The sequence below is a fragment of the Eptesicus fuscus genome, chromosome 1, assembly GCF_027574615.1.
Source record: "Eptesicus fuscus isolate TK198812 chromosome 1, DD_ASM_mEF_20220401, whole genome shotgun sequence".
Taxonomy (NCBI): domain Eukaryota; kingdom Metazoa; phylum Chordata; class Mammalia; order Chiroptera; family Vespertilionidae; genus Eptesicus; species Eptesicus fuscus.
Genome location: NC_072473.1, coordinates 7,189,556 through 7,214,685, shown reverse-complemented (window position 1 = coordinate 7,214,685; position 25,130 = coordinate 7,189,556). Strand labels below are relative to the sequence as shown.

The following is a 25,130-nucleotide window of genomic DNA, read 5'->3' as shown; positions in this document are numbered from 1 at the left end:
TGGGCTTTAGCCAGCCTCCAGACAGCTAGGTGGTGCGTGTATCTGTTTGTGTGTGTGGGTGTGTGTGTGGGAGAGAGAGAGAGAGAGAGAGAGAGAGAGAGAGAGAGAGAGAGAGAGAGAGAGAGAGAGAGAGAGAGAGAGAACAACCACAGGTAGTACTCAGATTACTGTGCCTGTTCTCTTCTCTGTTGCAGACGGCTATTCCTACTATCTGACCAGGACGGTGCAGTTTAGCCAGACACAGCACTGGAATTTCCCAGGAGCAGGGAAAGCCTGGAATTTGGACTTTTCCTGACCAGCTGAAGTGGAACAGGGAGCTTGACTGACCCAGGAGAGCACCATGGATCGCGAACCAACAAGCAGGACTAGCGGCAAGCCCTCGGGTCTAGGATTCTTTTCTGCCACCACCAGGTTTCTCTCAAATCCACTGATGGGAGGTGAGTTTAGGGGTTGTGGAATCAGAGTGCTGGGGAGGTTGCTAAATGGAGAGGGAGAGAAGAGGGCTGGGCAATTTTAGTGGCTCATTAGGAGATATGTCCATGGGGCAATTTGCTAGGCAGATGCACACAGCTTGCTAGTATATATTCTTTACACGGTTGTTCAAAAATGTGTCCACCACTATCTGCAGAGTCCTATAGACCATAGAGAGCTGTCAGTGTTTATTTTCTGGTAAAAACTTTAACTCCAAAGGTCAAATATATCACATTACATTGGAGGTTTAAAAGTTACTTATAAATAGAAACATTTTTACTGCCAAAACCTTTATTAAGACATTTTTGGTATTTGGAATTGAGGTGGGGCTGGGTTAATAAAGGATGTTCAAACATTGAGCACTGAAGTGATTGATTCACTTTAAAAGGAACCTTGCCCAGATGGTGTTGCTCAGTGGTTGAGTGTCGATCGATGAACCAGGAGGTCACGGTTCAATTCTGGTTAGGGCACATTCCAAGGTTGTGGTTTCAATCCCTAGTCGGGGGGTGTGCAGGAGGCAGCCAATCAATAATTCTCTCTCATCATTGATGTTTCCATCTCTCCCTCTTCCTTCCTGACTGAAATCAATAAAAATATATTTAAAAAATAAGAGGAACCTTATTTTTTAACACGTTGGAGACAAATCTTACAGGAATGATTATTACCTGTTAGGTGGTGTCTTTGCCAAAGTATAGAGTCTACACCTCCAGGAAATAGTCATTTCCTGTGAGAATTCAGCAGGTTCCTGCTAACTGAAAGTATTCTGAAAAATGGTGTAGGCATTTGAGAAAAGATGATTATATCCAGCATCCTGGTAGACTGCTCATAACACTTGCAATCAATAAGCAGGGACCTGCGGTCAAGTAGGACTTATTAATTTCCTACTATATAAGTTCTGAAAGGGGAAAAACTTGAAGGAATAAGACACAAAATGCTTCTCCTCTGAATTAATTGAGCAGATAAGACTAATCATTCATTCATTCATTTATCCAATTTTGCTTGTAAAATGAGCAGAACACTCAACAGTGAGTGGGATTTGGATCTGCAAAGGCAGAACTGGATTAATCAGATGGGTTGAGCATAGACTTGGAGCAGTGGAAAGCAGAGTGGCACTGAAAATCACTTTTTAAAATGAGTTTGATAAATATATTTGTGAAATAGTAAACCAATCAATATGGGAAAGAATCAGTAATTTAGTGGTTGACTTCCACAGGATTATTTTACAGCTAAGTATTATGTTTATTTTCATATGAGAGAGAGGTGCCAAACACTTTTCACTGTTGAGGGTTTCTAAAGATCCCAATCCAAACCCTGGTTGGGGCTGGATGAGTGGGTTGGGGTGGACAGGTGTAAATATACTCCAAAATATAGTACTTAAAAAGTGAACACAGCGCTAACCGGTTTGGCTCAGTGGATAGAGCATCAGCACGTGGACTTAAGGGTCCCGGGTTCAATTCCGGCAAGGGCATGTACCTTGGTTGTGGGCTTGATCCCCAGTAGGGGGCGTATAGGAGGCAGCTGATTGATGATTCTCCCTCATCATTAATGTTTCTCTCTTTCTCTCGGTAAAAAACAATAAAAATATTTAAAGTGAACACACTGACACAACTAGAATGCAGAGTTTCTTAGAAAGTCTAGTGAGAACAAGTTTGGAGAGATGAAGCCCGATAATGAAACTTCAAAAGGTAGGTGGCAGAGTTAGCTTATGAGGCAGAGAATTGGGAGCCATAGGTGATTCTGAAACAGAGATCCAGCAATAATGAAGACTGTAATAAATGAAACTGGTCGCCATAATCAGGATGGATTGTGGTGGGATCACAGGAAATTCTTGTGCTAACCCACAGGTTCTCAAACACTCCTGTGCACCAGCATCCCCTGGAGGGTGTGATAAGATGCAGAGGCTGGGCCCTACCCCAGGGCATCTGATGCAGTGATGCTGATCGTGCTATTTGGGGACTACACCTTGAGAACCATTGCACTAATCCAAGCATGAACCTCACATTTGATCAAACTTAGAAATGACAGAGAAAGGGAAAATGTGAGTGATCATTTCAAAAGAAAGATAAATCAGACTATTAGGGCCAAGTGAGAGAAAGCAGCCTAAATTGTAATGTTTTCAAGCCTAGAGTAATGTCAGATAAGAGAGCTAGACAAAAGAAAAGTTGGGAGGGGGAGCTGCTTGGTAGCAGAGTGAGGAAGGGAGATTAAGGACTATTTTGAACATAAAAGTTCCAATGGCCAATGCACAGCCTGATGATGTGGGATTGAGGCTGGGGAATGATTACAGGGCAGGCTCTGAATCAGATAGGGTAGGAATGACCCTACCCAATCATGTTCCAAAGACTGAAGGCAAATGCTTCCACTCTCTTGGAGCATCTCTTTTTGTCCTCTTGACCTTGCAAAATGTTTCTTAGGATGGATACATTTATGCTTCTGTTGGCATTCACTGGGGGCTCTCAGAGCTTCGTTAAAAGCTCTTTTTAGAATGTACCATCTAGTGCATTTTAAATCTCTTCTGAAATAATGGAAATTTAAAAAATAATTACAGAAATTACAATAAAAATGAAGTGGCAGCCTTTCTAATGTGCTGCAGGGTTTGATGGAGACTCAATTTAAAAGAAAGGTAAGTTTAATGGCACTAATTAGAGGACTTATGGAGTGTTTTTGTTAGGACAGCTTCCTGCCCCATTTTGGATCTATGGTATTGCCATTGACCTCATTTATAATCTATTTTTTGGCGGTAAAACCAATAGACCCTGGCTGAACAAACACTGGGGAAGAATCTTTAACATACTGGTACATCAAGGGCTTGGATAATGTGTTCTATACTGATAATGGCTCTTGAGTTTCAAAGAGTTTGGGGTCAGTGGAAAGGGGATTGTGACCTTGAATCTCCATTTCTTCCATAGTCTCCCGTGAGCATTGCCCATGTTCTGGTAGGAAAATGTCCCCTTTCCCATTGATTTTGCTCTTTCCAGTTATTAGCAGGAAGGCAGGCAAGGCAGCTTCTGTGTTTAATTTACATGAGTTGCCTGCTTGGGTGTGGGCTCTAGAAAACCCTGGAGAAAAATCTCTTGGATATCTCTTCAGTGTTTTTCAAGAGCTAAAGTGTGTGTGGACTAACCCATGTTGCAAATTATACCATTTGCTAAACTGTATACATATACATATACTGGTACATGTGTATATATACATATAAATGTACATATATAAATACAAACACACACATACACACATATACACACATACATACATACATACATACATACACATGCATAATGCATGCTCTCGATGCTAGAAAAATATCAACCTTTCATTGTCACAATTTTAAATTTTTATGTAATCATTCAGTTGTTCAGAGACCGATGAGGCTAAAGTCCTTGTATAAATTTGAGATGGATTTTGGCTTTACAAGGACCCACGTTTTTCTCTGGGCAGGAGTATAGGCACACTGTGATAGCCTTACTAACCTCTAGGTCAGTGATGGTGAACCTATGACACGCCTGTCAGCACTGACACGCGTAGCCATTTCTGATGACACGTGGCCGCTGAGGCGGCCACATGCCGAGGATGAAACATTTGCTGCTCCTGAGGATGAAACATTTGCAAAATAATGTTTTTTTCCTCAAAGTGACACACTACCCGAGTTATGCTCAGTTTCTTGGCGAAGTTTGACACACCAAGCTCAAAAGGTTGCCCATCACTGCTCTAGGTGGAAATGACTAATTTAGAAAGAGAAGTCTCATACAGTGCTGATAGAATATAAAGTGTTACAACTGCAGTTCCATAAAGGGCTCAACATTGTGATACCATATTATACAGGCAGTTCTACTCCTAGATGTATGTATACTCAAGAGAATTGAAAACACATCTACTCAAACATTTGTACATGAATGTTCATAGCAGAATTATTCATAATATCTCAGAAGTGGAAGTAACATAAATATCCATCAACTAATAAATTAATAAACAAAATGTGGTTTATCTAGATAATGGATATTACTTGGCCATAAAAAGAGATGAAGTACTGATACATACTACAATGTGGATGAACCTTGGAACATTATGCTCAATGAAGAAGCCAGTTACAGGCCACATATTATCTATACTAATAAAAGGGTAATATGCTAATTAGACCAGATATCTTCCAGATGTCCTTCTGGACAAAGCCACGGTGGTGGGGGCCAAGGCAGAGGTGGTTAGGGGTGATCAGGCCAGCAGGGGAGAGCAGTTGGGGGCAATCAGGCCAGTAGGCAGAGGTGGTTAGGGGCGATCAAGCAGGCAGGCAGATGAGTGGTTAGGAGCCAGCAGTACCGAATTGCAAGAGGGATGTCTGACTGCCAGTTTAAACCAGCAGTTGGACATCCCCTGAGGGGTCCCAGATTGGAGAGAGTGCAGGCCAGGCTAAGGGATCCTCCCCCATGCATGAATTTCATGCACCGGGCATCTAGTATGATTATGTTTATATGTTATGTCTAGAATAGGCAAATCCATAGAGACAGAAAAGAGACCAATGTTTTCCAGGGATTGGTGAATTAGAAATGGGGAGTGACTGCTAATGGGCAAGGGGTTTCTTTTGGGGAAGATAAAGTTGTCCTGAAATTGACTGTGATGATGGTTGCACTACTCTGAATGCAATAGAAACCATTGAATTGTAGATTTAAATGAGTGAATTGTACAGTATGTGAATTAGAAGTCAATAAAGCTGTTATATAGATATTGTCAGCCCCTACCACATGTATCAGGACAATACCTGGTGCCTCTCAAAGACACATGCATCTATGCTTTGTAAATGCTACATTCTAAAGCAGGGCTTCAAGACCTTGGGTAGCTTTTTTACTCTTCAAGAAGTACATAATTATTAATTTACACTAAATAGAAAGAGTAATGATTCCATGATGAATGAATAGAAAGTAAAGCCCATTTTTGTCTACACTTGATAATGTAATTGCATCATTTTAATGAAATCTAAACAGATTTACCATTTAGGACCCAGATTACCTATCTGGAATGTTTATTCTGTCACCTCTAATTATCTGAGGTTGCCTTAAGAAAGGTTGAGAAGTGTGGCAGCTGAGCACTGTGAAGGAAAAACAGATTACTCATCACACACGGTGATCTATTAGGGTCCATTTGCAAATCTGTTTACAACCCATTTTCAAAACCTTTTTAAATTTTTGGCTCTTCTCACAAGATTTGGTGTGGATGGTATTTTGCATTAGCACCAACAGGGCAGAATTAGTTGTCCTTTAATTCTAATTGAGAGAAATATTTCTGTTTCTACAGTGTAGATTGTAGGCTCTAAGTGCTAGAAGCAGCAATATTTTTTTTCTGAGAGAAGTAGGAACCTCAGAGAAGGCTTTGAGGATACCGGGTTTCTACTGAGCCTAAGGTTTTTGAGGTAGGAAAAGCCTCTTCTCTTAAGGTGCCTCATGCACATCAGTGAGCTCAGAGGAAAGCATTGGATGGGCAGTGTGTAGGTTGACTCATTCAGCTTTCCCTTACCTATTACATGCTTCATGAATCCATCTGGGAAGATGGTAATTTGCTCACTGGGACAGATTTTCCGGGACATTGCTAGCTCCATGGAGCAAGCAGACCTCAGCCAATACGTGTCAAGTACAAAACATTCTGTCCTCCTCCTTTATGGCCTTTCAACTTGCAAGGCATCAGTAACTACCCTGGTTCTCCAGGTCTTCTCAGATTTTAGGAAACAGCAGTCCCTTTACAAGAAGCGACTGGCATCAGACCACTCTGCCTTGTCTGCGTGCAGTAGTGGGCAGAGCTGGAACTGAAGTGGGCAGAGCTGGAGCTAAAGCAAACTCAGAAGAGCTTTTTCACATTCTGACTTCCTGCATTTGTTCTGGAAATCAGTAGCAGTTTAAGACAAGAAAGATTCAGGTCTATGCCTCATTCAGATTACATCCACTCTCAGTTAGAAAGAGGAAAGCATTTAATGTGTGGGGATAGGGTTTACAGGCTTCCTTCCTAAGAATGTGGGTTCCTTCCAAATGGTTGTAGAACAAATGTGCTATTTTAAATAGCAGTGATTATGGGGTGTAATCAAGACTCTGTTTAGTGTTAAGGTTATCTAATAGGTATTGAGCCATGTTTAAGTGTATTGCTATTCTCACTTTACAGAGAAGGAAACTGAAACTCAGGGCCTGTCCAGGGACCCACAGCTCAGAAGAAACCAAGTGGGTCTGAATTCAGAGCTTTCTCTTAACCACATTAGCATACTTCCTTTGGGAATAAATAATGTCCCTGATACAAGTCAGACTGAGCTCTGATTTGCACTTGATACTGGGACAGGAGGTATAAATTTAGATTTAGATTTGATTCCATACCTAATGATGTATGTAATTACCTGATTACTACTATTAGTATATGGCACTGTTTGCTGAGATGCCAAAGTTTGTATTTCACGTAGGAAACTAGACTGGCAACTGCAGCTTAACACATTAATGCTGGTAATTAGTGAAGCTCTAACTTAACTAAATGGACCATTTGAAATCAGTGTGTAAATGGAAGTACAGTAATCCATCTGTCATCCCAGTCTACCTCTTTTGTCCTTAGTTTGGACACTGGATGTAGTTCTTTAGCCACCTAGACGTTTCCAATAAACTGTGTACAAAAAAACATCAATAAAGGGGAGAAATGCTGAAGTCCTGATAGGAGTTTTGGTTGATTGATTCCAACCAATAATGCCCATTAGGCTCTTATTTGATAGACAAAGATGAGCCTCTGGTCTAAAGTACATAAGCTTGATGTAACCTTTTCCTCCCTTTCCATACAGAGGCTGAGTCTGATTGGTCTCCAGTGCATGAAGCTGCGATCAATGGGCGTCTGCTCACTTTGAGGAATCTCATCAGCCAGGTAGGTAGCTTTTTGAGAAAAAAAAAAAAAAAAGATAAACATTAAGCATATCCTATTGCTCACCACACTGAGAAAAAAATCATAGTCTGATATCCTATCTGATGAAGAGGGAATATGCTGATTGACCCCCATGCCTTTGCAAGGATGGCAGTGCCTGCAGCCAATAAGGAGGGGATATGCTAATTGACTGCCCTGCCCTCAAAGATGGCGGCACCCATAGCCACAAGATAGCGGCGCCCAGTCCCCTCAGCCCTGCTGGGGCCACAGGCACTTGGCAAGGCCTGACCCACCCCTGCCGCACACCTGCCTCCGTAGTCCCCCAGTCTCCTAAGCCCCCCAGCCACCCAGGGCTGGTCTGAAGCACAGGCAAGCCTCGGATGGTGGCTTCCCAGTCGCCCAGGGCTGCCCAAGGCTCAGGTATCCAGGGCCGGCTGAGGCTTGCGCTGCCGGCAGTGGCAGCAGCAGAGGTGTGATGGGGCATCACCTTCACCTGATCGCCGGGTCACCTCCTGCCCCTGACGGCTCCCAGATTTTGAGAGGGGACAGGCCAGGCTGAGGGACACCCCCCCCTCCAGTGCATGAATTTTCATGCACCGGGTCTCTAGTTAGGATATAAATTCCTCTTCAGCAAAGTAAGGCAAATCCCATCCTATCCAACCATTTTTAAAATTTGGAGGCTGGGATAATACTAGAATTTAGTACAATCCTATGCACACAGTAGGTACTGTAATAAGTATCTATTAAATGAATAAAGGGAAAATTGGTGTATTTAAGTTGTCTTTACTTTATTCAATAGACTATGTTCTTTAAAATTATCATGTAATTTTGGTTCTTAACTGGAGTGATTTTGCCCCATAAGGGATATTTGACAATGTCTGGAGATGTTTCTGGTGCTCACTATTGGGAGTGGGTATGGTAGGGTGATACTGGCATCTAGCAGATAAAGACCAGGGATGTCACTAAACATCCTACATTGCACAGAGCAGTTCTGCACATCAAAAAATTATCTACCCTAAAATGTTAATAGTTCTATTGAATCTCCAGTTGATAGTAGCTCTGCCCAGTTTGATATTAATTTTAAGTCACCATTCAAAATTCTAAAGTTTTTGTTCAGTGTTTTCTGTTCTCTGAAAAGACAATAGATCTTTTAAATTAGGAGCTCTTGACCTTTTCTGACCATAGTCCCCTTTGAAAATTTGACAAAGTCTATAGTTCCCTTCTCAGATTAATGTTTTAAATACATAAGACATAATACAGAGAAAAGCGATCAAGATATTACATGACAAGTGTGTGACATAGTAATATATGCACTTCTTTATTAATGCATCAAAGATTTAGTGGTGATTCTAATGACTACCATAATTTCTAAGTAGGATGAAGATATATTTTGGCTGTTTTAAATATTTGTAAGAATTGGTATGTAATAAAAATATCTGTGATTCCTCTCCATGATAGTCCTATAAACTTATTACTACTGTGGTTTAATGTCTACATCAATAATTGAATAAATAATTGAAGGACATGATACATATCAGGTAGTGGTTAGTGAAAATAAATGTGCTTTCAAAACAAATTCCAACTTCATAGATTTTTCTAGAATAAACAACTCTCCTATTAGAAAGAAATTTCTAAAGAAAAATTTCAGACTACCCTAGGTCCCTATCTTAAGCTGTTTTTGATAGCAACAGCTTATTATAAGTAGAAATATAGATAGTAACTCTAGCTAAAAGAAGTTAAGCTTCTTCTCGGATTAAATGTAACATTTACCTTATTTTAATAGGATGAAAAATGATCATTGCAGCTTTTATATGTCACTTATTAAATTGGACTCATACTCATTTATATTCAGTATTTATACATTTACTGAACATCAGCCAGAACTATGCCTTTATCTAAGCTCTATCTCATTATTTGGGAAAGTTATCTTTGTGGAAACTCAATTTCTATCTTTATAAAATGAGCATTCCAATACCTGTCTGCATTAGTCAGATCTTCCTGTGTAACAAACCGCCTCAAACTCAGTGGCATATGCAATAAACATTTCTTGCTAACAAGTCTTTACATCAGCTGATCTAGGCTGGGTTTGGCTTCAAGCTGTGGGTTGGGTGCAGCTCTGCTGAATATATCTCCCATCCTTCTTTGAACACTGGCTACACGAGAAATTTTCTTCTCATGGGAAAAGACTGGAACATAGTAGGGCAAGCCCAACAATGCAAGAGTACATGCAGGAATAATTCATTGCCATGGAGCTCATCAAAACAATAAGCCAACAATTGGGAGGACAAGAGAGAGAGAGAGAGCAAAATGAAAGTCAGTCTTGAGTATATGTACCTAAGAGTCAAATTGTTGGGTCATAAGTATATATATATCATCAACTCTAATAGATACTGTTAAGCTTTTCCTGAGTGGTTGTGTCATATTACATTCCCATCAGCAGTATAAAAGATCCTTTTTTGTTTTTGTTTTTCTGCATCATTGTATACTGTCAGATTTTGAGCCAGGTGAACTTTTAAAAGAATTGTCATAGTACTGGATTCCTGGCTGACAACTAATGCTTTGCATATGCAATAAACATGAATAAATCCCCTTATTCTGCCCACTTTCCTTCCTCCAGGGGTGGGGTGTGAACATCACCACAGCAGATTGTGTGTCCCCACTCCATGAAGCCTGTCTTGGAGGTCATTCCTCTTGTGCATCCATTTTATTAAAGCATGGAGCTCAGGTAAGTGCTGCTCAAATAACATCTTAGAAACCATGAATGAAAAATTACTATTTCTATCCCTTCAGAATAATTCCCAGCATTTTTTATTAGCCTGATTTGAAATGTGAAGAGGGATGTTTTTCAAAAGTATTATGTCCATCAAGCTTGTCTGCTTTAGTAATAGATGAAGTACTGAATTTTCAGCTAGAAATAGTTCCTGTCTATCTCGCTCTCTTTGATACTCAGTATTATTAAATAGCTGTTAGATTTCTGTCTTCATTCTAATGGCTTGAAGGTAGTGAAGTATTTGTAGAAATCACACAACATTTGGCTCCCGATCCGAGTATTGGTCCTAGGCCATCTTTACCATTTACTAACATTGAAAACTTGAACAAGTTACTTATTATTTGAGCTTTAGAGTCTACATCTGAAAAATGGAAGAAATAACAGAGTTGTGTAACTTAGTGTGCTATTTCAAAGATTGAAATATATACAGTATATGATTATTATTTGGAGAATGAGAATCAGGATAGCATAAAGAGAGATCTTAGAGGAAGAAGGAGGAGGCAAAGCCATTTAATTTGAGTAAGTCTTCCATTAACTAAGTCTTCTCATGTTCAAAAGTGATAGGAAAATCTGATCTGAAAATTGTATATGGCTTTCTCATATTCTCTCAACAAGCATTTATTATATTTATTGAGCATGTATTGAGCATTTATTATATACCTAACTGTGGATAAGATTTTTAGGAATTCTTAAACTAAATGAGGAGACAGCCCAATAAACAGGTGTTTTAAACGGCTGTAACACTAGCTGCTTCAATAGATGAATGTTTATGTCTCAGTAGCCTAACACAATGAGGAAGGAAGAGGGAGAGAGAGAGAGAAACATCAATGATGAGAGAGAATCATTGGTCGGCTGCCTCCTGCACACCCCACACTGGGGATCGAGCCCACAACCTGGGCATGTGCCCTTGACCAGAATCGAACCTGGGACCCTTCAGTTTGCAGGCCAACACTCTATCCACTGAGCCAAACCGGCTAGGGCTACTATTTTCAACAAGTGGCTTGCATGTGTGCTCTTGGGGTAATCTCCATTCCAGGTGGTTGAAAAGACGTGGAGATTTGTTCATAGAAACTTTAAAAACAAGTCTAGGTAGTAACGTAGATCACTTTTGCCCACATCCATTGGCCAGAACTCAGGCCGCATATAACTGCCAGGGAGGCTGGGAAATATAGTATGGTTCTATGCTCAAGAGAGGAAATAGCATCTCAGCCACAGAAAGCATTTACAATACACTATTTTTATCCATTAGTTTTTGCTATGTAGCAAACCACCCCAACTTAATGGCTTAAGACAACAGCCATTGTTTATCTCACAATTCCTTGTGTTGGCTGGACAGCTCTTTTGGTCTGAGCTGGTTCAGCTGACCTCAGATGGGCTTATTTATGCATTTGAGATTAGCTGATAGATTAGCTGGAGCAGGCTAGTTCATGATGACCTTGACTGGGTTAGATGAGATGTCTGATGAGACAGAAACATCTCTATGTGGTCTCTCATCCTTTAACAGGCTGCCTGGACTTCTTTACATGGTAGCAGGGATTCCAAGGGAAGCAAAAGAGGGCAAGGTCTCTGCTAGTAACACATTTATTACTGTCCCATCAGCCAAAGCAAGTCACATGGGCAAGCCCAGATTCAAGAACTGAAAAAAATAGTCTCTATCTTATGAAGACTTGCAAAGTCACACTGCATATCATGCAGAGAATCTGTGGCCATTTTTGCAAACTACAACGTACTAAGTGTTAATTGTAAGGAGGTTGTTGGGAGCACATAGACGTGCTCCCAACCCATTATTTCTGACGGGGAGAGAGTCAAAACAGGCTTCCTGTAGGAAATGATGTCTAAGCTGAAACCTCAAGGACCTATTGGAGTTAGCTAAATGGTGGGTTGGGGAAAATGGTGGGCTTCCTTTCCCCTGGGAATACCAAATGCAAAGGCCAGGAAATGAAAAGCACATTTTTTTTAAATATTTTTATTGAGGTATTATATGTGTACATATCTTACTATTACCCCCCACCCCACACCCACACATGTCCTCCCCCCCCCAGAGTTTTGCGTCCATTGCACATTTTTAATTTCAAATCATTCCTTATAGCAGAGGAATAAAGTGGGTGTGATGGGACAGAATATAAACACCCTTGTTGTCTATGCCGAGAAAATGAGCTTTGTCCTGACAGCAATAGAGAGCTATAGGAGAGTGCATCATCCTAGCGAATAAAAGAGCAATATGCAAATTGACCACACCTCCACAAGTCACGCCCACCAGCCAATCAGGAGAAAGTATGCAAATTAACCCAACCAAGATGGCTGCAGCCACGAAGTGAACAGAAGGCTTGGGTTTTCCCAGCGATGGAGGAAGCCAAGCTTCCTGCACACCCTGGCCAGCCCAGGCCTCTGTTCAAGGCTACAAAGTTTCAATTATAGAAGATAAATAAATCCCATATACCAGGGCCTCTGCTTGGGTCGTCGGGGGGCATGGCCAGCCTGCAAACCACCACAGGCCCCTCGCCCAGGCCACCCCATGCCCCAAAGGAACTCCCACCCTGATCCAGGACACCCTTCAGGGCAAACCAGCTGGCCCCCACCCATGCACCAGGCCTCTATCCTATCTAATAAAATAGTAATATGCAAATTGACCATCACTCCAACACAAGATGGCTGCCCCAAGTGGTCAAAGATGGCTGCCCCCATGTGGACACAATATGGCCGCCACAAGATGGCCAGCAGGGGAGGGCAGTTGGGAGGGATCAGGCCAGCAGGGGAGGGCAGTTGGAAGGGACCAGGCCTGCAAGGGAGGGCAGTTGGGGGCGATCAAGCCTGCAGGGGAGGGCAGTTAGGGGTGACCAGGCCGGCAGAGGAGGGAAGTTGGGGGTGACCAGGCCTGCAGGGAAGGGCAGTTGGGGACCCAGGCCTGCAGGGGAGAGCAGTTGGGGGGGATCAGGCCTGCAGTGGAGGGCAGTTAGGGGTGACCAGGCCTGCAGGGGAGGGCAGTTAGGGGCAATCAGGCTGGCAGGGGACCAGTTAGGAGTTAACCAGGCTGGCAGGGGAGTGGTTATGGGGTGATCAGGCTGGCAGGCAGAAGCAGTTAGGGGCAATCAGGAAGGCAGGCAGGCAAGCAGTTGGGAGCCAGTAGTCCTGGATTATGAGAGCGATATCCGACTGCTCGTTTAGGCCCAATCCTCCCAGGATCAGGCCTAAATGGGCAGTTGGACATCCCTCGAGTGGTCCCAGATTGGAGAGGGTGCAGGTTGGGCTGAGGGACACACATCCCTGTGCACAAATTTCGTGTACCGGGCCTCTAGACAGCTTTATATTTTGGTTAAGAAAGAGTACCCAAAACTTATAAACAGAGCCAAGACTAAGGACAGGCAAGAGAGGTGCCTACGGTGCAAACTTTAAAGAGCTGCTCACTTTTAGAGGCATACTGCTCTTTTGTGACCCTGAGAGTGGGTGTCTCCTTAAATTTTGTACCCCTGGGTGTCTTTTGTGCCTCACTGGTGCTGGCCTTGTCTCACAATATTATTGTTTAACAGTTCACCAAAGAATTTCTTAACAATATAGAAAAATGCATCTGCATTTGGCTTTGCTCTTTCCTATTCAATTATAGCCCAAACCTTGTGAAGAGAGATGCTAACTTGTAGGTTTCTGTCTGATTTTCAACATTAGAAAAATATCCCCAAAGGTTATACTTTTATGCCCCAATAGGCCATTAATTAGTTTTGTGTCTAGCAAATTTATTTCAGCATTCCATTGACTGACTTACATAAATTCTCCTTTCAGCCTGCCTTACCATCTTACTGGTTCCCTCATTAATGAATGAATTGAAAAAAAAATAGTTTGCCTGTGCTCACTCTCTATTTGTATGAAAGTCATGTTTAAAGAATTTTAAACAATTTTGGAAGGTTACTCTGGCTGCTGTGAAGACACTGGATTGATGTGGCATGGGTCTAGGATGGAATGTTTAAATTAAAGAAGTTATTTTGTAAGGTATTGAAATTATCCTAACTGGTTTCAATATTGTGTTCCTGGGAGGGCATGAAGGAGATAGAGCACTCAGTAACATTCTTGGTGCCTTACATTCCATGCCTTATTCAGTTTTTCACAACATCCTCATGGAATTTCATATTTTTGCCTCCATTTTGTGGCTGTGGAATTTAAGGCTCAGAGAAGTTAAAATACCAGCTTGGAAGTGGTGGAGTGTAGATTTGAATGAAGGACACCCCATTGCTTTGTCTGCATTGTGGAGCTTTTTATTCCAGGTGGATGGCGTTACCACAGACTGGCACACTCCCTTGTTTAATGCTTGTGTCAGTGGCAGCCAGGACTGTGTGAAATTGCTTCTGGAGTATGGAGCCAGCCCCCACCCTGCGTGTGATCTAGCATCTCCCATCCATGAAGCTGCTAAAAGAGGTAAACTTGTTGAGAATTTGTTTTCCCACCAACCCTTCAAGGGACCTCACTGTTGAAAGAAAGAAGAAAGAGATAGTCAGATTTAGAGCAATAGTTCTCAAGGTGGGGTCCAGGGCCAGAAGCATCAGTGTGACTTAGCATACAAATGCAGATTCTTGGGCCTCACTCCGGACCCATTGAACCAGTGACTCTGGTTCAGCCATTTTTGTTTTATTTAAAAAGCCCTCTCCGGTGATTCTGATGAACAGGAAACTTGAGAACTACCTTTTCAGAGCATTCCAAATGTTCCCAGGGACTGTCTTTGGTGAGGTTGTATGTGAGATTTCCTGTTCCATGGCCCACACTGTGCCCTTTCTTTTTCAAGTCCATATTCAGTCTCTGTTCCTCCATATCTCTACCCAACTCTAACTTCCATTTCTGTACTTGGACTGATTGCAAAGCTCAATTGGAAAAGGCGAATGGTTGCTAGTTGCTTAACATATGGCTAGTAAACTCAAGTGCAGTTTCACCCAGAGTCAGTGTTACATCTATGGTCCACCCATGAACTGATGGCAGTATTTGAAATCATTACCTATTCTAAGCAAAGGAAATACTTTAGGTCCCCTGGATAAGTTGCTGGAAGATTTAAAAATATGCTTAGTAGAGGTAAGGGGTGGTAGTAAAGGATGCCAAATATGTGGTGACAGAAGGACACTAGACTTTGGGTGGTGGGTACACAATGCAATATAAAGATGATGTATTATAGAAATATATACTTGAAACCTATATAATCTTTCTAACCAGTGTCACCCCAATAAATTTAATTAAAATATTTTTAAAAACCATGAAAAATGGGGAATGTGTTTCCCTAGCTAAGAGAATTCATTGTGTAACTGTTTTCTCCTAATTTGGGCTACAGGTCATGTGGCGTGCATCGAGTCCATTGTAGCTCATGGGGGTGACATTGACTATCATATCAGCCGCCTGGGCACTCCACTCTATTTGGCTTGTCAAAACATGCAGATCGCCTGTGTCAAGAAGCTTCTGCAATCAGGTAAAACAAAAATGAAATGAGGAAAGCTGATGAAAAGTAAATTAAATGCATTGTGAAGTTCTTTCTGTTGTAGCAGATGAAAGAGTGTGGGCAATGGAGTTAGACAAGGTTGGGATGAATATTGACTGTGTTCCCATAGGAATTGTTTGAACTTGTTAGAACTTTAGCTCTCTCTTGTGATAATGATGGTGGTGGTGGTGGATTCCCAAGGTGGTCCTCGATCATAAATACTTTCTCCTTGCTTTCCTCTGCCTTCCTCCTCCAGTCAATCATATTATTAGGCCCTGAACAACTCCCAAAGCTTCTAGATTAGGGCTGAGTCTTCTTATTTGGGGCATTCTTCACTACTTCTCTTCAATTTGGAAATTTAACTTTCTCCATTTTTAGTCCACTATAAATATTGTATTATCTTTGAAAAGGCCTATGTAGTATCATTCTTTTTTACCTCCCTGCTATTGTCCAGTCTGTTCTTCAACACTTGGAACACCATTCCCTCCCCTCTTTAATTATTTGAGTCCTTTAAAAACTCCAGTAATTTTTCCTCCCCTGCAAGTTTTATAGTTATTATTGTCTTCTTCTCATCTGATAGTCATTTCCATGGATTAGGAGAGTCATGTTTATTCATTCATATTCTCTCTCTCTCTCTCTCTCTCTCTCTCTCTCTCTCTCCCTCCCTCCATCCTGCTCTCCATCATTATCTCCTCCCCCCTCTTCCTCTTCCTCTCTTTCTCTCTTCTTTTGCCCTTGGTAGATTTTAGGCTCCTGATAAGGCCAGGGCCAATTTTGGCATCCCCCACAAAGCTGAGAACAACGCAGTTAACATTTGTTGCCTGGACATAGATTCCCATTTTACTAGAGGGACCGCAGCTTAAGCAAAGGCACATGTTCCCACGTTTCACAGTGTGATCCAGCATCCAGACTGGGGTAGGGATTTATTGAGAGTGTAGGGATATAATTAGGTGGGATGATCCTAGAAACCCACCTGAATCCTAGAATCCTGAAGAGGAAGACTTTTCCACCTTCCCTGTGATCTTGGGATTGGCCATTGTGATCTAAGAGATACCCTCAAAAGTTGGTTGCTCTTCACAGACCCAATCACTGAATTCCAATTCCCAGTTTTTAGACCCCCATGGCAGTTACTCAGCATGTGAATATGGCTGCTTGATATAGATGGGATTTCGCCATGTAGCCTCACTTCTGGTCTGTACTGGTTAACATTAGGGCTGCATTAATAATGTGCAGCTTAGGCCACCAGGATTTTCCTTGTATGTATCCACACCTATGGAAAGTGCTCACAGGTGATATTTTAAACACCATATACTATAAAGCTCATATTGTACAGTCAGTGAAGTGGTCAAATGGCATGTTCCCCATGTTATTAAATGGAATCAAGTCATCTTCCATTTTCTCAGGAGAATTGCCATGCCCAATATGGATGCCCTTTTGTTAGAGAATTTTGAGGCATAGTACTTTGAGTAGGGGGATGCTTGGACTCTGCTCCTTGGCTGACACTCTCTTGTTGTGACTCTTTAGGAGCAAATGTGAACCGAGGCCGAGAGCTGGAGTCCCCTCTTCATGCAGTGGCTAGGGCGTCCAGTGGGGAGCTGGCCAGCCTGCTCATGGACTTCGGAGCAGACATCCAGGCCCAGGATGCCGAAGGCAAACGTCCCTTGGATTTGGTGTCTCCAGACGACCCTCTGTTTCAGCTCTTCTTGCAGAGAGAAGGTGCTTCTCCTTTGCCTGAATCTAAGCACTAATCCATAGAGTCTTATGTGCAGGAGGCAGGTACTGACTTGTGACCCTACAAAAAAGATCATGCCTAGCCATTACCAAATGTGGGAACTGAGATAAATTAGTATTCCACAAGGTACACACAGCACTAGTGATGTAGTAAATAACCATCTGTTTGGCATGTGGCAGACAGGCTTGTTTGGATGATCTAATATTCATTTGTGGAATAGGCCAGTTTTCAAAGAATGAAGGTAATGTTTTACAATTTTTAATTTTTATTCATTTATTGATGAGAGAGAAACATCTATTTGTTGTTCCACTTATTTATGCATTCATTGGTTGATTCTTGTATGTGCCCTGACCAAGGATTGAACCCACAACCTTGCATATTGGGGATGACGCTCTTAACCAACTGAACTACCCTGCCAGGACTAAAATTTTAATATTAACTTTATCCAAAACATGCTTTAGAATGAGCAGAAGCCTCTTTGGTATTTTACAGTGCCCCAGGATGTCTTACTGCACTACAGATGGGCCAAACTACTGGTCATTTGGTTTCTGGGGGTAAGAATGCAACTACTTGAGCATTATAAGGTATTACTTTAATGATTCACAGCAATCTGGAAACATTTATTAGTATAACTTAATCAACACCAAGTCCACATTCCTCCATAAATAAGAACTGACACACCCAATCCTAACAACTAAACCTGTGGTTGAGCAGTATGCAAGGGGGTAAGGGCAATTCTCTGGGCTTCAATTCAGGGGTGGGTTGGTGTGGAGCAAAGACCTCTCTGATTTCATTCATTTTTAAAATACATTTTTATTGATTTTAGAGAGAAAGAAAGGGAGAGGGATAGAGATAGAAACGTCCATGAGAGAGAAACATCATCAATTGGCTGCCTCCTACATGTCCCCTACTGGGGATCAAGCCCACAACCCAGGCACGTGCCCTGGCTGGGAATTAAACTAGTGATCTTTTGGTTTATAGGTCAATGCTCAACCACTGAGTGACACCAGTCAGGCCCAATTTTATTCTTAACTAGAGTCCTGGTGCATGAATTCGTGCACGGGTGGGGTCCCTCTGGGTGGCCTATAGAGATCAGACCGAAACCTGCAGTCCAACGCCACCTGCAGCTCTTCCTGCCACTCCCGCTCATCTAGGCCCCACTGTGCCTGCCATGGACTTGTGCCCAATTGGTCCCTATTGGGAGAGGCTCAAGCTGCCACAGCAGCGCTCACCAGCCATGAGCTCTGCGTCTGGCACCCTCCCAAGAGGTGTGGTCTGCAGGATTGGGCTGAAACCGGCTCTCCGACATCCCTTGAGGGGTCCCGGATTGCAAGAGGGCATAGGCCAGGCTGAGGTACTCCACTGGTGCACGACTAGGCCGGGGAGGGACCATGAGAGGGCTCCATGGCATGTCCAGCCCATCTCACTCAGCCCCAAATGGCTGGACTCCAGCAGCAAGCTAACCTACTGGTCAAAGCATCTGCCCCCTTGTGGTCAGTGCACATCATAGTGAGCAGTTGAGCAGCCTTAGCATATCATTAGCATATTATGCTTTGATTGGTTGTTCGGTTCTGCCATTCAGTCTATTTGCATATTACCCTTTTATTATATATGACTAGAGGCCCGGTGCATGAAATTCATGCACAGAGGGGGGGTCCCTCAGCCCCGCCTGCACCCTCTGCAATTCGGGACCCCTACACCTTTTTCTTATCCAACTAACTTCTTCACATTTAAAAACATTAACTGAAATATCACCTACTCTAGGAAATCCTCTTTGAACAAATGTCTTTACAATCTGTATTATTTTCATAGTATATCATTCTTTTTCTTTAACAGCTACTTAGAGTGGATGCAATATGGTTTTCATTCTTGTATCTGAATTTTTTCTTGTTGCTCTTGTAATAGCAAAGCTTATTCAATTTACATTTGCCCTTCAAGGGCTTATATTTGGTTCAGTTTCTAGTTGGCTCCCTGCTTTTTTTTTTTAAGCAATAAATTTGGGTTGTGATAGTAAGCCTCACTTGTAATCAAGCCTATAGGTCTACTTATCTGGATATTTCTATAAAACCTAGAAATAGATTATGTTCATTTATAGAAAATGACAATAAATGTCACCTGATCATTTGATCTTCTAGTAATATTTTATAGCAAGATATGTTATTCTAGTAATTTAACTATTACAAAACTGAGGCGTACAGAAATAAATCACATTGAACAATAAAGAATGACTCAAATATCAAAGCATTGTACACTTAGGGTCTCCCTTGTCCTGTGCCTCAGATATCATAGCATAGTACACAGTTCACATGGAACTCAGCTTCCTTTAAAATAGGAATGGGTGCCATACTCTTGAAGCAGCTACTTTCACACATACTTTTTTATTTAATTCACAGCACATACTCTTTGTACTAATTATTGGAAAATCATCCTAGCAATTGCCTCTGTTCCTCTCTGTATTGTTGCCTTACATTCTGATGTTATTACTGCGCTTTTATCATCCACTCACTCTAATAAGATTGTGAATTTTTTAAGGGCAGAGATCATGACTTGAGCTTGTGTTTCTCTATCATGGTGCCTAGATAAATACTCAAATGCCATCCAGTCCAAATGACTGTGATGAGAGAGGCCCACCGTTGCTGGAGACCTCTGATTTTTATTTAAGGGGCCTCACTTGTTCTGAGCCTTTACAGAGGGGTGAGTAGGGGCTGAGGGAATTTGAGGAAACCCAGACAGAATTCTCCTCCTAAAAGATTTTGCTAAGCTGGCACCCCGGATGCCGGGCATTTGTCCAATTAAAACCCGGACACACAGCAATAACAAAGGCACTGGTCTCCTACTGCTAATGCGTGGGGATCAAACGGAACTCACCCCCGCAGTCAGGACCAGGCCACTGGGTAGACCTGGGCTGGTGCTCCTAACTCTGGGGAGAGGGAGACTTCCCATGGCTGCAGGCTAGAGGCCCCGGACTCCACGCCACGCGCCAGAATAGGTCCCTAGCACAGGTTGGTCAGCTGAGCGGCTTCTTCACCTGGGATTGCGGGGCAGCTTGGCCAGGCTCGGCCTGGCCTGTTCTCCCCGTGATCGCAGGGCGGCTTGGCCTGGGCTCACTGCTTTCCACCAGCTGCAGCTCACCAGTCTCCTATAGGCTGGGGGGAGCCGGCCAGTTGAGCCCACAGCATGTGGCAGCAGCTGTGAAGGTCACCACAGCAACCCAACACTGACTTCCGGTTGGTCAGCTGTTGGTTGTGATTGGTCGTTACAAGTTACAACCCTGGGCTTTTATTATTAGGACTAGAGGCCTGTTGCATGATATTTGTGCAAGAATAGGCCTTCCTTCCCCTGGCTTTGCTCCCAGCCACCCGGGAGCCTGCAAGTCCTCGCTCCTGGCCGGAGCAGTGCTCTTGTAGCTCCCTCCACTGCCCTGCCTCCCCCTCATAGCAGGTGTCCCGCCCCTCCCAGCCACTCCATGCCTGCATATGCAAATTAAACCACCATCTTTGTTGGGTTAATTTGCATACTCACTCCTGATTGGCTGTGGGTATAGCAGAGGTATGGTCAGTTTACATGTTTGTCTATTATTAGGTAAGATTGTCCCTAGAGGAGGAGAGCAGTTAGCTTAGGGCCTATTTTATTTTACCAGAGTGTGGACATTAAATTTTAGGGGTTGTGGGACTTTCCCTTCCACTTTATTTCCCAAAACAATTCCTAGACACCTATGTTGCCTTTAATTTTGTTAATTCACATTTTGGTGAGAGTGTGAGGCTAATGATCCCAGTGGTTCATACAATGTTAGTTGCCATTAGAGAGAATCGCCTTTTTTGCCTCCATGATCTTTGGGGTGAAGTCACCTCTCAGCAGCAGGCTGGAAGCCCATGAGAAATGGGGACAGGCAGGTGCAGAAAGCCAGACATGTGAATTTTTTTTTAATCCTCACCTGAGGATATTTTTTCCATTGATTTTTTTTTTATAGAGAGTGGAAGGGAGGGAGGAGGGAGAGAGAGAGGGAAACATTGATGTGTGAAAGAGAAACATCTATATGAGAAGGAGACACATCGATTGATTGCCTCCTGTTCTCACCCGACCCGGGCTGGAGCCTGCATCCAAGGTTCGTGCCAGTGACCGGGAATTGAACTGGCAACCCTTCCGTCTGTAGGCTAATGCTCTAACCACTGAGAAAAACTGGCCAGGGCCAGACCTGGGAATTTAACACAGCGATTTCTGTCTGTGGGTGGTGCCAGAAAGGAGTTGAAGAATATTACCATCCCGCCCAACTGTAAAAGTATCTAAAGCAGTGTTTACTCATGGCAAACAATGAAAATTAAAATCACTTTCTCTCTCAGCCCAGCATGACAGGAGCCACTTTTGAATTTGCTTTGGCCTTAAAGCATCATGAGGGTTGCTGGAGAAGAAAAAGAAATTTAGACCCAGAGAAATATTCCAATTCATCAACATAGAATGAGATGATGTTATTATTGAGTATGGCAAATGGCTACAGAATGGAATGAAGGCTACAGCTGTTGTAGATCATCCACCTTGTGGGAAACAGCAGATACCCTGTTTACATCAGCAGTTACACTGACCTTGCTTGGTCATCCTGCTTTTCCTAAGTCTCCATCAGGCTTGCTTTTCATAATTCTTTATCAGTACCTCCTACAGTTGTCCCTAACAGTGTATCTAGCACAGATGATTAGTCACATCCCTCACTGTTCCTTAGTGAGATAAGTTGTTTCCCCATGGTGCACTTTTTGCAGTGTACTAATATATGCCTTGAGTACACTGAACATAATCTGGAAGGTACCCTAAATTTTCAACAGGGGCTTCTGAACGTTCTGTGGGGGCTTGATGGAAAATATTGCACTTATTTTTTAATTGTGTATGTGTCCATTTCCACCTCTCTTTGTTCTTCATCACCTGAGAAATATGCAGCCCACTTTATCCTGCAGCTTATGACACTACAGGAAACCAGAAGCCACTGTATCCTTTTGGTTCTATTCTCAACATTGACAGCACAATTAAACCACCTGGGGCCCCTGCCTTTAATAAATTCAGATGCATGCATGACCCCCACCCCACAGTAATTGAAGCAACATCTTTGGGGTGGGGCCAAACATGTAACTGAAAGCCATTCTCCCCCAATAGGTGATTCTCAAGTGCAGTCTGGATTGGGGTTCTTGAAGGTACATAGTTTTGCTTTTTTAAAATGTTTTTAATGTCCAAAAGAGAATCCCCATTACGATTTAGTGCAGGGGTTGGGGGTGGGAAGTGATTTCCCACATTTTTAACCTGTAACAGGGTTTCTCAACCTCATCACTATTTACATTTTGGGCCACTGGAGGCTATCCTGTGCAGTGTGGGATGTGGATCAGCATCCCTGGTCTCTGCCCACTATATGCCAATAGCACCTTCCCCCAAGTGGTGACAACCAAAAGTGTCTCCAGGCGTTGCTAAGTGTCTCTGGAGAGCAAAATGCCTCTCCTTTTTCCTTCACCTAACCCCTTGTTGAGAACCACTATCCTAAAATGTCAACTCTTGGCTGGTTCCCTGTGCAAAGTTTGTGCTAGTTCACTGTTCACCTATGAGTTCAAGCACTAGGCTAGCTCTGAATGCAGAATATACAAACAAATATGACTTAAGATAACATACACTTACGATTTATTCATTGTATTAGAATATCTTAAAATTGCTCAAATTATAAAAATTTTTGCATCTAGAAATATTACCTTGTTTTTAAAAGTTAAAGACAAGAAAGCCATTAACACAAATTTTATTCTCATTACTGGGAATTCTGTGTAGATTTGTAATTCCAAAATTGGCTTCCTTAAGCCTCCATTAGTGAGACTAAGCTTTGAATTTTTTTAAGACAGTTCCAAATTAAAACAAACTAATTTCAATTAGATCAGAAAAGGGAGAACATGGCCTAAAATGCCTCCTATAAGAAACAGAAAATGGTCTTATTTTTTTAAAATATATTTTATTGATTTTTTACAGAGAGGAAGGGAGAGGGATAGAGAGTTAGAAACATCGATGAGAGAGACACATCGATCAGCTGCCTCTTGCACACCTCCTACTGGGGATGTACCTGCAACCAAGGTACATGCCCTTGACTGGAATCAAACCTGGGACCCTTGAGTCTGCAGGCCGACGCTCTATCCACTGAGCCAAACCGGTTAGGGCCAGAAAATGGTCTTAAACAGTACCATATTATTTCCTTATAAAAATGTTGTACGGGGTGGGGCAAAAGTAGGTTAACAGTTGTTAATATGGAAAATAATAAAATAATCCTATAGAATAAAGAGGTAATATGCAAATTAACCCTCACACCATCACAAGATGGCCGTGCCCACAGCAGAGGCAGGGTTCCTGTAACACAAGATGGCTGCACCCACAGCTGAGGCGGGGTTCCCAAAATGAGCGATCAGCAGGGACCTGAGGCTGTGTGGTGCCGGCCCAGGGCAGGGGACCTGAGGCTGCACCCCCTGCCCTGGTGCTGGGCCGGGGGACTTCTGGCTCCGCCCTTCACCCCAGGCTGGAGGACCTGAGGCCGTGCCCCCTGCCCTGGCCCCAGGCCAGGGGACCTCAGGCCACGCACCATGCCCACGGGCTTGACGTGGGACCTCAGACTGCACCCCCCACCTGGCGGGGATTGATGGGGGACCTCAGGCCACTCACCCCACCTGCAGGCTTGATGGTGGACCTCAGGCTGCACCCCCCACCTGGCGGGGCTTGATGGGGGACATCAGGCCATGCCCCCTGCCCCAGCGGGGGACCTCAGGCTGTGCCCTCTGCCCCAGCAGAGCTTGACAGGGTACCTCAGGCCACACCCCCTGCCTGGTGGGGCTTGCTGAGGTACCTAAGGCTGTGCTCCCTTGTCTGGAAGGACTTGATGGGGGACCTCAGGCCATGCCCCTCCACCCAGCAGGGCTTGATGGGGGACCTCAAGGTGTGCCCCCTGCCCTGGTGCCAGGCCGGGAGACCTCAGGCCGCGCCTGGCGCTGGGCCAGGGGACCTGAGGCTGTTCCACCTGCCTGGCGTGCACCGGAGGACCTGAGGCTGCGCCCCTCCTCCTGGTGGGGTTTGATGAGGGGGCTGAGGCTGTTCCCACCACCCAGTGGGGCTTGACAGAGGACCTGAGGCTGTGCCCCCCCACCTGGCACCAGGCTGGTGGACCTGATGCTGTACCCTCTGCCTGGCAGGGCTTGACAGGGGTAGGCCGGCCGGGTCTGGATCTTGCCCAATGGGGGTAGGGTCAGCCGGGTCTAGGACTCGCGCAATTTTGAGGTGTGCATGGGTGGGCAGGGACTTGACTCTGGGTCCCGTGGTGCACCCCAGACTCTTGACAGGAGGAAGATTTTCATATACATTTTACTAATTTTCTTTCATCTCTGACACTTCTATTATAGAGAAAGGGCAAATAGCAATATTAAATATTTCCTCTAATTCCCTTTTAATGTGCATGAATTTCATGCACCAGGCCACTAGTAAATAAATAATAATACAAGAATAAACTGTTTTGCATATTCACAACTGTAAATCTACTTTTGCTCCACCCTGTGTTTTGTATGCTTTAAAAGAAGGAAGGGAAAAGTCATCTTGGGTTACTGAAATCAATGCTGGCTTGTCTTATGATATCTCTACAGAGCCTCCTTCTTTGATGCAGTTATGCCGCCTTCGAGTCCGGAAGTGTTTTGGGATCCAGCAGCATCATAAGATCAATGGACTCCTCCTTCCAGATGAACTGAAAAAGTTTCTCCTGCACATTTAAGTGTGTCAAGGCAAGCGTTATCACTGTGCTGTAGCCACAGGAATTCCTAAATAAAGTTGTTGTTTTTTGTTTTCAA

The 25,130-nt window shown here is 43.3% G+C and overlaps 1 protein-coding gene across 1 annotated transcript; it reads left to right on the top strand.

Annotated features, from left to right (window-relative positions):
- The first annotated feature begins 194 nt into the window (after positions 1 to 194).
- On the top strand, positions 195 to 25,130 carry ASB9 (ankyrin repeat and SOCS box containing 9). The gene is made up of 7 exons (XM_028130283.2): positions 195 to 437; positions 7,268 to 7,347; positions 9,962 to 10,069; positions 14,368 to 14,518; positions 15,417 to 15,551; positions 17,085 to 17,276; positions 24,930 to 25,130. The coding sequence occupies exons 1-7, from the start codon at positions 341 to 343 to the stop codon at positions 25,052 to 25,054; spliced, it is 888 nt and encodes a 295-aa protein (XP_027986084.2). The 5' UTR covers positions 195 to 340; the 3' UTR covers positions 25,055 to 25,130.